Genomic DNA, 12,874 nt, shown 5'->3' on the forward strand with positions numbered 1-12,874 from the left:
AGATTGCAATTTTGACAAACATAGGATGGTAGCAGAACCCTTATTTATACAAGGCCATGCAATGTTCACATGAGACGTATCAATCAAAATTAGCGCCTCTTACCGGACACTGGTGTCAGTATGCGTTCTTAGTCACAAGGGGTTTAGGATGTAGATAATCTGATATGATTGGCTTGCCGACATGCAGTAATAATTTCACAGTGATTAACAGTGTGGCGACCATTTAGTTACTGCTCCGTCCTAAAAATTCTGCATATGCCTTTAACTAGTGGCTGTCCTGTCAGATTGCAGGATGTTTGCCTCTTTTTCAGTAGATGTTTTTGAAGCAGTCGTACATAGCGGCTTCAGATGTATAGCTGGAGCAAAGTATGCCAAGTACCAACTTGTTGTTATGTTTTAATTCCGGTCTAAAAGAATTCTGGTTTCATCAGAGGTACCTTACACCTCTAATTAAACCGACATCTTAGACACCAAAGAAATGGACAATGTCTGTGGTCTGTTCAAATGAGCTGTCCCATTTTGGAGTCAATTCTGGAAAGCTCTTGGAAGGAGTTGCACAAACTGCACATCTTCGAATGACCATTTTTCTCCAGGACTCTGATTAAAAATCCACTTATTTCCATCTCAGAGCCAAAAGACACTTACAACGTTTGTTTAAGAGGATATCTTGCTAACTGGAAGAATTATCCACTGTTGACAAATGTTGCACACTGAGCAGGGATCATACTGGATTCTTAGGCGTTAATAATCCACCCATGTTCTCCGTGTCTGTGCTGCCTTGATCAAGGGATTGTCCAGATAGGGATTAATCATGACCCCTCTGGACCTCAGGAGAACAGTCATGCCTTTCAATTTTTGGGAACACTTGTGGAACAGTCACCAGTCCAAAAGGTCGAGCCCAAAGCCATAATTAGTGGGACTGAATGGCAACTCTGAAAAGCACTAGTAACCTTCCCTGATTGGAATATGCAAATGAGCATTCTTGGCATCCATGGAGGACATGTACTCTTCCTGCTACATGCCAATCATTGTGTATCTCAATGGTTCCATCATGAAACTGAACATCAAGACCATCTCATTTGGGTGGACAAACTAGGCCAAAAGGATTGGTTTAGTTTTTGGACCAAAAACAGGTTTGAATAGAATCCAATCCCCTAGAGGATAACATGTGAAAGGCTAATATGTGCTCCTCACCTCTATGTGGCGGAGGGTGGGGGGGAGAATCAAGTGTGTTGCGCGCCGGCGACCACTAGATTGCGCCCGACGGAGCAATTCAATTGTTGCTTCATTCGAGCGCGCACATCCGGCGCTGACATTTCTACTAGCAGCCCCCCAAGCTGAAACAAGAGCTCAAATGGGACTTTTCGTGACCTCAACAGAGTCCCATAATTTTGACGGGCTGCGAAGTAATCACTATATTAATGGACTGAAGAATGGCAGCACAAATTTTATCTTAACATAAACCTTACAGTCTCAGAATTGAAAATAAAGGTGGCCCTAGACAACTAAGCTATATTCACATCTACTGTAGGCGAAGCTTCCAAGTAATTCATATACTCTATTGATAATGGTTAAAAGGATCTGTAATCCACATGTAACACAAAACACAAAAATTTAGTCTACATATTGCATGGAAAATTTTAAAATTACATAGCAGGAAGAAAAAAAAATAGCTTTTTCTTCCCTAAAAGACGCATATTGACAGATTTTTTTTCACTCCATGTTGTCCTGGATTGGTAGTGCCTGTTGAACTGCCCACACCAAATAAATCACCCCATGCAGTCTTGCATAACAAGAAAATTCCACAAGGTCCCACTTATCCAGCACTACGTCTTCTAACTGGACGGAGCATTCCGAATCAGGCTCTTCCCAGGGGTAAACTTTGTATTTCCACAACATTGCGTTCTCTAGAATCAGAGATGGAAAAACTGACAAGGCTTTGTACCAATATAGGCAGGCTTTGCACCCAAACCACCTCATTTTTTGGCATCGCTAAAAGACCAGTTAAGATCACCTATTGAATGCACTGGAACACACATGGTATTTTTGGCTGATGGAGGTGGAGGGGAAATTCCCTTTCATCGACACATCCTCACTGAACCATGCCTATGTGAGAAAAGTGTAGCTAAACTTGAAAGGTGTACTTTAATTCAGTACCTGTACTTGCATTTGAACAGTTCTGGATTATTCGCAGTGCCAAGACCCACAAGGTACGCTCCACCAACAGGTGAACGTTCAACTCAAATCAGACCTATACTGTTCCTAATTGGGAAAATGCAGCACATCAGGGCACCAATTTGGAGTTGGGCATAACTTTGTATTGTATTTCGTATTTAAAAAAAGAAGGGAGAAATTAATTGTTCAGCCAGGAGAAAACTACAGTGAATGCTCTGGATTGTCACCATGCAGGACCAGCTCGAGGGCCTTTCAACCACTGCGGCCGGACAGGGGCACCACCTCATCGAGAGCACAATGCAACCAGCTGTGTCTCCTTTTTGGCTGCTCCACCTCCTCCTTCCCCACAGGACTTTTAAGCCTGCCTTCTCCCTCCTCACAGCCATTCTCTGCCCATCATCTATCCATCTCGCAGCCATTTTTTGCCCACCTCCACCGTCCCACAGCCACCGTGACCTGCTCTCTCCCTCCCCACAGCCACCGGTGACCTGCTCACTCCGTCCCCACAGCCAGCGGTGACCTGCTCTCTCCTTCCCCACAGCCAGCGGTGACCTGCTCTCTCCTTCCCCACAGCCACCGGTGACCTGCTCTTTCCCTCCCCACAGCCACCGGTGACCTGCTCTCTCACTCCCCACAGCCACCGGTGACCTGCTCTCTCCCTCCCCACAGCCCTTGTGTCCTGATCTCTCCCTCCCCACAGCCCTTTTCAGCCCACTGTCCACCTCCACTGTTCCACAGCCATTATCTACCCACCTTCACCTTGCCCACAGCCACTGTGACCTGATCTCTCCCTTCCCACAGACACGTGAACTGCTATCTCCCGCTCCACAGACACCGTGACCTCCCCATAGCCACCGTGATCTGCTCTCTCCTTCCCCACAGCCACAGTAACCTGCTCTCTTCCTCCCCACAGCAACCTGCTCTCTTCCTCCCCACAGCAACCTGCTCTCTTCCTCCCCACAGCCACAGTAACCTGCTCTCTTCCTCCCCACAGCCACAGTAACCTGCTCTCTTCCTCCCCACAGCCACAGTAACCTGCTCTCTTCCTCCCCACAGCCACAGTAACCTGCTCTCTTCCTCCCCACAGCCACGGTAACCTGCTCTCTTCCTCCCCACAGCCACGGTAACCTGCTCTCTTCCTCCCCACAGCCACGGTAACCTGCTCTCTTCCTCCCCACAGCCACAGTAACCTGCTCTCTTCCTCCCCACAGCCACAGTAACCTGCTCTCTTCCTCCCCACAGCCACAGTAACCTGCTCTCTTCCTCCCCACAGCCACAGTAACCTGCTCTCTTCCTCCCCACAGCCACAGTAATCTGCTCTCTTCCTCCCCACAGCCACCGTGACTTACTCTCTACTTCCCCACAGCCTTTCAGCCAACTGCCCATTTTCACCATCCCACAGCCATTATTACCCACCTTCACCTGCTCCACCACCACAGTAACCTGCTCTCTACATCGGGATTCTCCTGGGGTGAAGTGGTTGCTGAAGCTGTACAACTAATGACCGGGCACCTGTCAATAAGTACATTACAAAACAACATCCTTTCTACATCCCTCACCTTAGAGAGAGATAGATATAGAGATATATATATCTAAATAAATAAAATTCACCAGGTGCTGTAATTTGACAGTGTTCGTAAAAGTCTAACATTCCAAAGATATCCAGTACCATCGTTAACAGTTACCATGTCGATATTCATAAAGTAGACACAAATATGTTGACACTAAAATGGGGACATAGTTAATCATGTGGACAGGCCCAATATCAACATCTGAATCCTAATCTCCCACAAGGTTAGGGATTGGCACTAGGTGGTTGTTTAGGGGTAGGGATTAGGGGGGCGGGGGTGGAGAATACTCACTGGAACTGTTGCTCATCAGACATCTGCGCCAGAACTGCTCATCACATGAGCGCTGGGACCTGGAAGATGCCGCTACCCGGGAGCAGGTGAGTGCCCGCAGCGCCACAAGGGTTACTATGTCGACATGTCATACGTGGAGACATTATGAATTTTGACATGGTCACTCAATATGCTAAGCATGTCGATATACAACCATATGCATGTCAACATAACTGTTGAAATGCCATACAATTTGCAATTAAGGAGTATAGTTTAATGAAGTATCATACACATGAGAGGGGTGTACTTGGCATACTGGCGGAATCCCAACGGTATTAGGGTTAAGTTATAGGGTTAGACACTAGAGGAAAGGTTAGGGTTAGGCTGTGGGGGGGGGGGTTTAGGGTTAGGCTGTGGGTTAGGATACTTCCCTAATACGGTCGGGACTCCCGCGGGCGGTATTCTGGCACCGGTATTCGGTATTCTGACGCCGGGATCCCGTAACCAACCCACATGAGATAGTACGGTAGAGAGATATATATATATCAGTATAGATACAATTAGACACATACTCAAAACCAGAAATAAAAATTAGAAGTTAAGTTCAATTAAATCCTAACAGCCATGGTTTCCCCTTTAAAAAGAAATGCTTATGTGTCACTGTCCAATTGCAAATATATAATAATGCAAATATAAAATGGACAGAAGTGTAGGAACAAAATTGCACCAACAATAGAAATGGAATAGTTATGTAACACCGCCGGATCTGAGCCTGGCAGATGAAATCTCGACGCCAGAAGGCCGGCAATCCCCCCCCCCCCAACCCTCCCTTAGTGGTGCCTAACCCTAACCTCCCCCCCTAGTGCCTAACCCTAACCTCCCACAGGGGTGCCTGAATCTAACCTACCCCGCCAACTAAACCTAACCCTCCCCCCCGGTGGTGCCTAACCCTAAGTCACCCCCCGGGAGTCGCTAAACCTAACCCTCCCTTCTCTGTGGCTAAGAGCTCCCGACACCCGGCTTACCTACGTTCACAGTATGCCGGGTGTCGGGATTTCCACGTGGGGATAACGATAGACGTCTGTATTTAGACGCCAAACTTTAGTCACATGCCAGGCTTTCACTGTCTGGATTTCGACCGCCGGCTTCCTGACTCCATCAAACACAAATAGTTACTTTCAAATTTACAACAGCCTACAAGTAACTATATTTTAAGCTTTTTGGTGAAGGAATATCTAGCCAGTAAGTCAACTCTAATAGAATTAAGTTTAAGTAAAATATTGAAATATACTTAAATAACTAGGGCAATTCGTTTGCCATTGGGTGTAAGGAAGTCAGATTCATATTTATTTATTTATTTACAGTTTCTTATATAGCTCAACATATTCTGGGTATTAACAGACAGACACAGAGGTAAGAAGTACCTTATTTCTATAAAACCACATTATTACTACCTGTGTCCCCTTCTCTCCTGTTTCTTGGCACACCACGAGACATAGTGTTTGAAAGGCCTTTGGAGGTAGCATTTTGCAACGTTGGCTGCTGACCAGTGGCTAATGTCCATGCAAGACGTGTACCTAACTGTTGCCGTAGAGCATCTCCCATTACTGGAGCTTGATATGACTGTCTGGAAAAAAAAAATTAAAAATTAAATTGCAGGTAAAAAGAGATATCAGAAATGGACAAACTTCAGCACTCCAGCTATTGTCTAAAACAATACTAGATTAATAAAATGGTGCCCATTATGGTTGTATAAAAAAAGAGCCAATAATAGAGCACAGAAATTCTTATAAGTCTTTACTTTGTTCCTTTATAAACAAAGATTTTGTGTCCCTTCAAAAAGGTCTGAAAACAGCACAGTTAAACAATAGCTCACCCTGGAACAAATAACTGTGGCGTAGGTGTTGGTCCATTTAAGGAGTACATCCCAATGCTGCCAATCCCACTGCTGCCCATATTGGTAGAACTATGTACAGATGGCACATTTCGATCCTGATAGTTTAGTTGAAGGCTCTGTGGCCTAGCATAGTAGTATGGTGTTGAGTGAGCATCACGTGGCAAAGCCTGAGCAAACAATGCTGCATAGCTAGATACCTAAAATAAAACAAAAATGCAAGTACATGATACTGCTCCACTGATTTCTGGAAAACATTTTTTTTACAGTTTAATATATGCAAAATGAAGAAAACCTTCAAACACAGATGTGTTTGCTCATCGAGTCTCAATGCAGACATGCAGCGCGATATGCCTGGCGTGAGTTAGCCGTCAGGTCCCATGCAACTACAGTATGCTAGCGTTGTGTTTTTTCTTTTTTTAATGAAAAGGTGTCTAAAGCCTGGTACACACTAGACGATGTCATCTGATCCGGCGGATAGAAGCAACATATCGGGCATAACATCTAGTGTGTACCCACTGTGTCGCTGACTAGTCGCGCACCAACGCGTCGTCAGCTACATCCTACAGGTCTGACGAGTGACATAATTAGCGGGGCCATACTGCTCTGATCACAGCATGCCCCCCGCCGTTACTCCCGGCATCGGCAAGAGTATGCAAAAAAAAAATATATGAAAAATTATATATAAACAAATATATATATATACACACACAATATATACATATACTGTATAATATAATGGGGACCTTTCTGACTGATTGCCTTTGCTTGATAAGTACGTCACTTGGCTATATCATTGCTATATCACAGGTCTCCTCATACCTAAACAAATAACTTGTGTTATGGATGTAATTTTTTTTCATTGGATATAAAGACATTATTTAAATTGATGTGCTGGCTCACTTTTTTCTGGATTAACTTTTTATGTGCTGTGCAGTCTGAATATCACTATATAAGTGTGTGCTGTTGGCCTTATCGAACCATGCAGTGCCTTGTAAAAGTATTCACCCCCCTTTGCATTTTTCATGTTTTGTTGTCTCACAACCTGGAATTAAAATGGATTGTTTGAAGGTGTGCATCATTTCATTCACAGAACACGCTACAACTGTGCAGTTGTGCGGTTTTTTTACATTGTGACTCAAACAACATTGGGGACAACATAACAGAGAACTTCAGCGTGCATAACTATTCACCCCCCTAAAGTCAGTGCTTTGTCGAGACACCTTTTGCGGCAATTACAGCTGCAAGTCACTTTTGGATAAGTCTCTATGAGCTTGCCACATCTTGCCCCTGGGATTTATGCCCATTCCTCAAGGCAAAACTGCTCCAGCTCCTTCATGTTGGATGGTTTCCGCTTGTGAACAGTAGTCTTCAAGTCTGACCACAGATTCTCATTTGGATTGAGATCTGGGTTCTGACTAGGCCATTCCAACACATTTAAAGGTTTCCCCTTAAACCACTCGAGTGTTGCTTTAGCAGTATGCTTCTGGTCATTGTCCTGCTGGAAGGTGAACCTCCGTCCCAGTCTCAAATCACAAACAGACTGAAACAGGTTTTGCTCAAGAATATCCCTGTAGTTCGCACCATCCATCTTTCCCTCGACTAAAATCAGTTTCCCAGTCCCTGCTGCTGAAAATCATCCCCACAGCATGATGCTGCCCCCACCATGTTTCACTGTGGGGATGGTGTTCTTGGGGTGATAGGATGTGTTGGGTTTGTGCCAGTCATAGCGTTTTCCTTGGTGGCCGAAAAGTTCAAATTTAGTCTCATCTGACCAGAGCACCTTCCTCCATACATGTTGGGAGTCGCCCACATGCCTTTTGGCAAACTCAAATCGTGTCTTCTTATTGTTATCACTAAGTAATGGATTTTTTCTGGCCACTCTTCCATAAAGCCCAGCTCTATGGAGTGTACGGCTTATTGTGGTCACATGCAGATACAACAGTCTCTGCTGTGGAACTCTGCAGCTCCGTCTGGGTTACCTTTGGCTCCCTCTCTGATTAATGCCCTCCTTGCCCGGTCACTGAGTTTTGGTGGGCGGCCCTCTCTTGGCAGGTTTGTTGTGGTACCATGTTCTTTCCATTCGATGATGATGCCCCGGGCGATCATCAAAGATTTGGGTATTTTTTTTTTATTATAACCCAACCCAGAATTGTACTTCTCAACAACTTTGTCCCTGACTTGTTTGGAGAGCTTCTTGGTCTTCATGGTGTGATGCCTCTTCTTTAGTGGTGTTGATTGCAGCCTCTGGGGACTTTCAGAAAAGGTGTGTTTATACTGACATGTGACACTTAAATTTCACACAGGTGGACTTCAATTCACTAATGATGTGACTTCTGAAGGTAATTGGTTGCACCAGAACTTTTGAGGGGCTTCATAGCAAAGGGGGTGATTACATATGCACATGCCAATTTTCATCATTTTATTTATAAAGATTAGTTTTTATTTATATTTTTCTCATTTCACTTCACCAAATTAGACTATTTTGTCCAAGTCCATCACATAAGATTCAGATAAAAAAAAAAAAAAAAAGTTGTAATATAACCCCCCCAATCCGAGGCCGATCAGAGTCAGGCTCGACTTCTCCCGCCTGACTCGGATCTGAAATCGAGGCAAAACGTCATCATCCCGCCTTCCGGGTCTCGCGGGTTTTGGATCCTATATAAGGTACCCGCGTCGGCGCCATTTTCTCACTCGGCTGTGGACAGTGAAGAGGGAGGGTGGGAGTTAGGGCTGGCTGGGCTGTGTAGTGTAGTGTAGTGCAGAGTAGTGTTGTGCTGTGCTGTGCTGCTGTTGTCCATAGGGGCTGTGTCCACTAGTTCAAAGTCCATAGGGGCTGGCTGGACTGTCCTGTGCAGTGTCCCAGTCCTAAAGGGGTGCTGTAGTGTTGTCCAGGGGGTGCTCTGTCCGTCAGGGGCGCTCCCCCCAAGTGCTAAAAAAAATATTTTTTTTCTGTGTTTGTGAATTGTGTGCGCAGTAGCCGCACGTGCATCAACAAAGTAGTGCCAAGCGTGCGCCTGTGTCCCATAAGTAAAGAGCTGGCTGGCTCATTTCTTAGAGGGTGCTGTAACCCATAAAGAGCACTACTCTCCAGCAAAAATAAAAAAATATTTTCTGTGTTTGTATGCGCCTTAGCCGCATGTATATATCAAATCGATATAACATAAATGGAGGACCAAACTGTCTCCGATAAAAATAAAATAGAGAAAGATCAAGAACCACTTCCTCCTAGTGCTTTAGCTGCTGCCACTAGTCATGACATAGACGATAACATGCCATCAACGTCGTCTGCCAAGGCCGATGCCCAATGTCATAGTAGAGGGCACATACAATCCCAAATGGCAAAGTTCAGGAAAATGACCTTGAAAAAACCATTTAAATCATCTGAAGAGAAACGTAAACTTGCCAATATGCCATTTACGACACGGAGTGGCAAGGAACGGCTAAGGTCTTTCCCTATGTTCATGACTAGTGGTTCAGCTTCACATGATGATGGAAGCCCTCCTCCCACTAAAAAAATCAAAAGAGTTAAGCTGGCAAAAGCACAGCGAAGAACTGTGCGTTCTAAGAAGATATCACAAATCCCCAAGGAGAGTCCAAGTGTGGTGGTGGTTGCGATGCCTGACCTTCCCAGCACTGGACGGGAAGAGGTGGCTCTTTCCACCATTTGCACGCCCCCTGCAAGTGCTGAAAGGAGCACCCACAGTCCACTTGCTGATATGCAAATTGAAGATGTCACTGTTGAAGTACAACAGAATGAGGATACTGGTGTAGCTGGCGCTGAGGAGGAAGTTGGCGAGGAGGATTCTGATGGTGATGTGGTTTGTTTAAATCAGGCTCCGGGGGAGACAGTTGTTGTCCGTGGGATGAAAAAGCCCATCACGGTCATGCCTGGGCAGAAGACCAAACATTCCACCTCTTCGGTCTGGCAATATTTCTATCCAAATCCGGACAACAACTGTCTTGCCATATGTACCATATGTAAAGGTGAAATAAGTAGGGGTAGGGACGTTAACCACCTAGGAACATCCTCCCTTATACGGCACCTGGAGCGCGTTCATAAAAAGTTACTGTCCAGTTCAGAAACTTTGGCTAAGACCGTAAGCAGTCCAGGGACACCTAAATCCCGTTGTCCTGTTGTATCCAAGCGCCTGCAAACCACACCGTCAACTCCCTCCTCGTCAATTTCCTCCTTAGTCAGGATCAGAAGTAGTCCTGCAGGCCATGTCACTGGCAGGACTGACTCTCCTATCCGGGATTCCTCCGGAGGATCCTGCATTGCTACGCCTTCTGCTGTCGCTGCTGTTGCTGCTGCTGGGAGTCGTTCATCATCCCAGAGAGGAAGTAGGAACACCACTACTTTTACTGAACAATTGACCCTCCAACAGTCCTTAGCGAGGAGGATGAAGTACGACAGCAGTCATCTGAAGCAAAACGTATAACTGAGGCCTTGACTGCTATGTTGGTGTTAGACGTGCGTCCGGTATCCGCCATTAGTGCAGTGGGATTTAGACAATTGATGGAGGTAGTGTGTCCCCGGTTCCAAATCCCGTCTAGATTCCACTTCACTAGGCAGGCGATACCGAAACTGTACAGAAACGTCAGAAAAAGTGTCCTCAGTGTCCTGAAAAATGCCGTTGTACCCAATGTCCACTTAACCACGGACATGTGGACAAGTGAAACAGGGCAGACTAAGGACTATATGACTGTGACAGCCCACTGGGTAGATGTATCACTTTACGCAGCAACAGCAGCAGCGTCACCAGTAGCAGCATCTCAGAAACGCCAGCTCGTTCCAAGGCAGGCTACGCTGTGTAACACCGGTTTCAGTAAGAGGCACACCGCCGACAACCTCTTAGAGAAACTGAGGGAAATCATCGCCCAGTGGCTTACCCCACTTAGACTCTCCTGGGGATTTGTGGTATCTGACAACGCCACCAATATTGTGCGGGCATTACATCTGGGCAAATTCCAGCACGTCCCATGTTTTGCTCACACAATAAACTTGGTGGTGCAGAATTTTCTGAAAAGCGACAGGGGTGTGCAGGAGACGCTTTGGGTGGCCCGAAAAATTTCTGGCCACTTTCACCATTCAGCGACTGCGTGCCGAAGACTGGAGCGCCAGCAAACACTCTTGAACCTGCCCCGCCATCACCTGAAGCAAGAGGTTGTGACGCGGTGGAACTCAACCCTCTATATGCTTCAGAGGATGGAGGAGCAGCAAAAGGCCATACAAGCCTATACATCCACCTATGACATAGGCAAAGGAGGGGGTATGCACCTGACTGAAGCGCAGTGGAGAATGATTTCCGTGTTGTGCAAGGTTCTCCAGCCCTTCGAACTTGCCACATGTGAAGTCAGTTCAGACACTGCCAGCTTGAGTCAGGTCATTCCCCTCATCAGGCTTTTGCAGAAGCAGCTGGAGAAAGTGAAGGAGGAGCTAAGACGGAGCGATTCCGCTCGGCATGTGGGATTTGTGGATGAAGCCCTTCATTCGCTTTGCCAGGATTCCAGGGTGGTCAATCTGTTGAAATCAGACCACTACATTTTGGCCACCGTGCTCGATCCTAGGTTTAAAGCCTATGTGGTGTCTCTCTTTCCGGCCGACACAAGCCTGCAGAGGTGCAAAGACCTGCTGGTGAACACACTGTCAGCTGAAGCGGAACATGACACGTCAACAGCTCCTTCTTCATTTTCTCCCACAACTGGGGCTGCCAGGAAAAAACTTAGCTATCCTAAGCAACCCGCTTGCGGTGATGCAGGGCAGGCAGGACCAAGTTTGGACATCTGGTCCGGACAGAAGGACCTGGCAACAATTTCTGACATGTCTACTGTCACTACATATGATACTGTCACCATTGACAGAATGGTGGAGGATTACATCGGTGACAGCATCCAAGTAGGCATGTCAGACAGTCCATACCTGTACTGGCAGGAAAAGAGGCAATTTGGAGGCCCCTGTACACACTGGCTCTATTTTACCTGAGTTGCCCCCTCTCCAGTGTGTACTCCGTGAGAGTGTTTAGTGCAGCCGGGAACCTTGTCAGCGAAAGGCCTAGGAGGTTGCTTCCACAAAATGTGGAGAAGATGATATTCATCAAAATGAATTATCAACTCTTCCAGGGAGACCAGCCTCCAGAACGTACAGAGGGACCTGTGGTGGTGGATTCCATTGGGGACGAGTTAATACTCTGTGAGGATGAGGATGTACACAACACTGAAGAGGGTGAGGAATCGGTGGATGAGGAGGATGAGGACGACATCTTGCCTCCGTAGAGCCAGTTTGTGCAGGGACAGATTAATTGCCAGCTTGTTTTGTGGGGGCCCAAACGAACCAATCATTTCAGCCACAGTCATGTGGCAGACCCTGGCGCTGAAAATGATTGCTTTGTTAAAGTGTGCATGTCCTGTTTATACAACATAAAGGGTGGGTGGGAGGGCCCAAGGACAATTCCATCTTGCACCTCTTTTTTTTCTTTGCATTATGTACAGTTTGGGGCCTAGTTTTTCAAACTGCCATCCTGTCTGCCACTGCTGTGTCACTCCTAGATGGGTCACGTGTTTGTGCCGCCCACTCGTGTCGCTTATCATAGTCATCCAGCTACCTCGGTGCAACCTTTTGGACATAAAAACACTATTGTGAGGTGTGAGGTGTTCAGAATAGACTGGAAATTAGTGGAAATTAAGGTTATTGAGGTTAATAATAGCATAGGAGCAGAAAAACCAACACATTCTGTGATTTTAGCTGTTTTTAAAAAAAAAATACAGATCCAAAACACAAAACCCAGAACCCAAAACACAGAAGGGTGGTTTTGGCAAAACCAATCCAGATCCAAAACACGAAAAGGGGCCGGTGCACACCCCTAATATAAATATATATATATATATATATATATATATATATATATATATATACATACATACACACATATATATACACATATATACACATATACATACACAT

General features: G+C 45.9%; 1 protein-coding gene across 1 annotated transcript in view; it reads right to left on the minus strand.

The window, feature by feature from the left end:
- The window catches only part of TUBGCP3 (tubulin gamma complex component 3), a 277,741-nt gene that overhangs the window by 167,936 nt on the left and 96,931 nt on the right, over positions 1-12,874 (minus strand). The window contains exons 5-6 of the mRNA XM_088456791.1: positions 5,893-6,110; positions 5,471-5,643 (exon numbers count right to left, since the gene is read on the minus strand). Of these exons, the coding sequence (XP_088312917.1) occupies positions 5,471-5,643; positions 5,893-6,110 (391 nt within the window). The remainder of the gene's footprint in view (positions 1-5,470; positions 5,644-5,892; positions 6,111-12,874) is intronic.

Source organism: Taudactylus pleione, unplaced genomic scaffold (assembly GCF_031769625.1).
Source record: "Taudactylus pleione unplaced genomic scaffold, aTauple2 ptg000041l, whole genome shotgun sequence".
NCBI classification, from domain to species: Eukaryota; Metazoa; Chordata; class Amphibia; order Anura; family Myobatrachidae; genus Taudactylus; species Taudactylus pleione.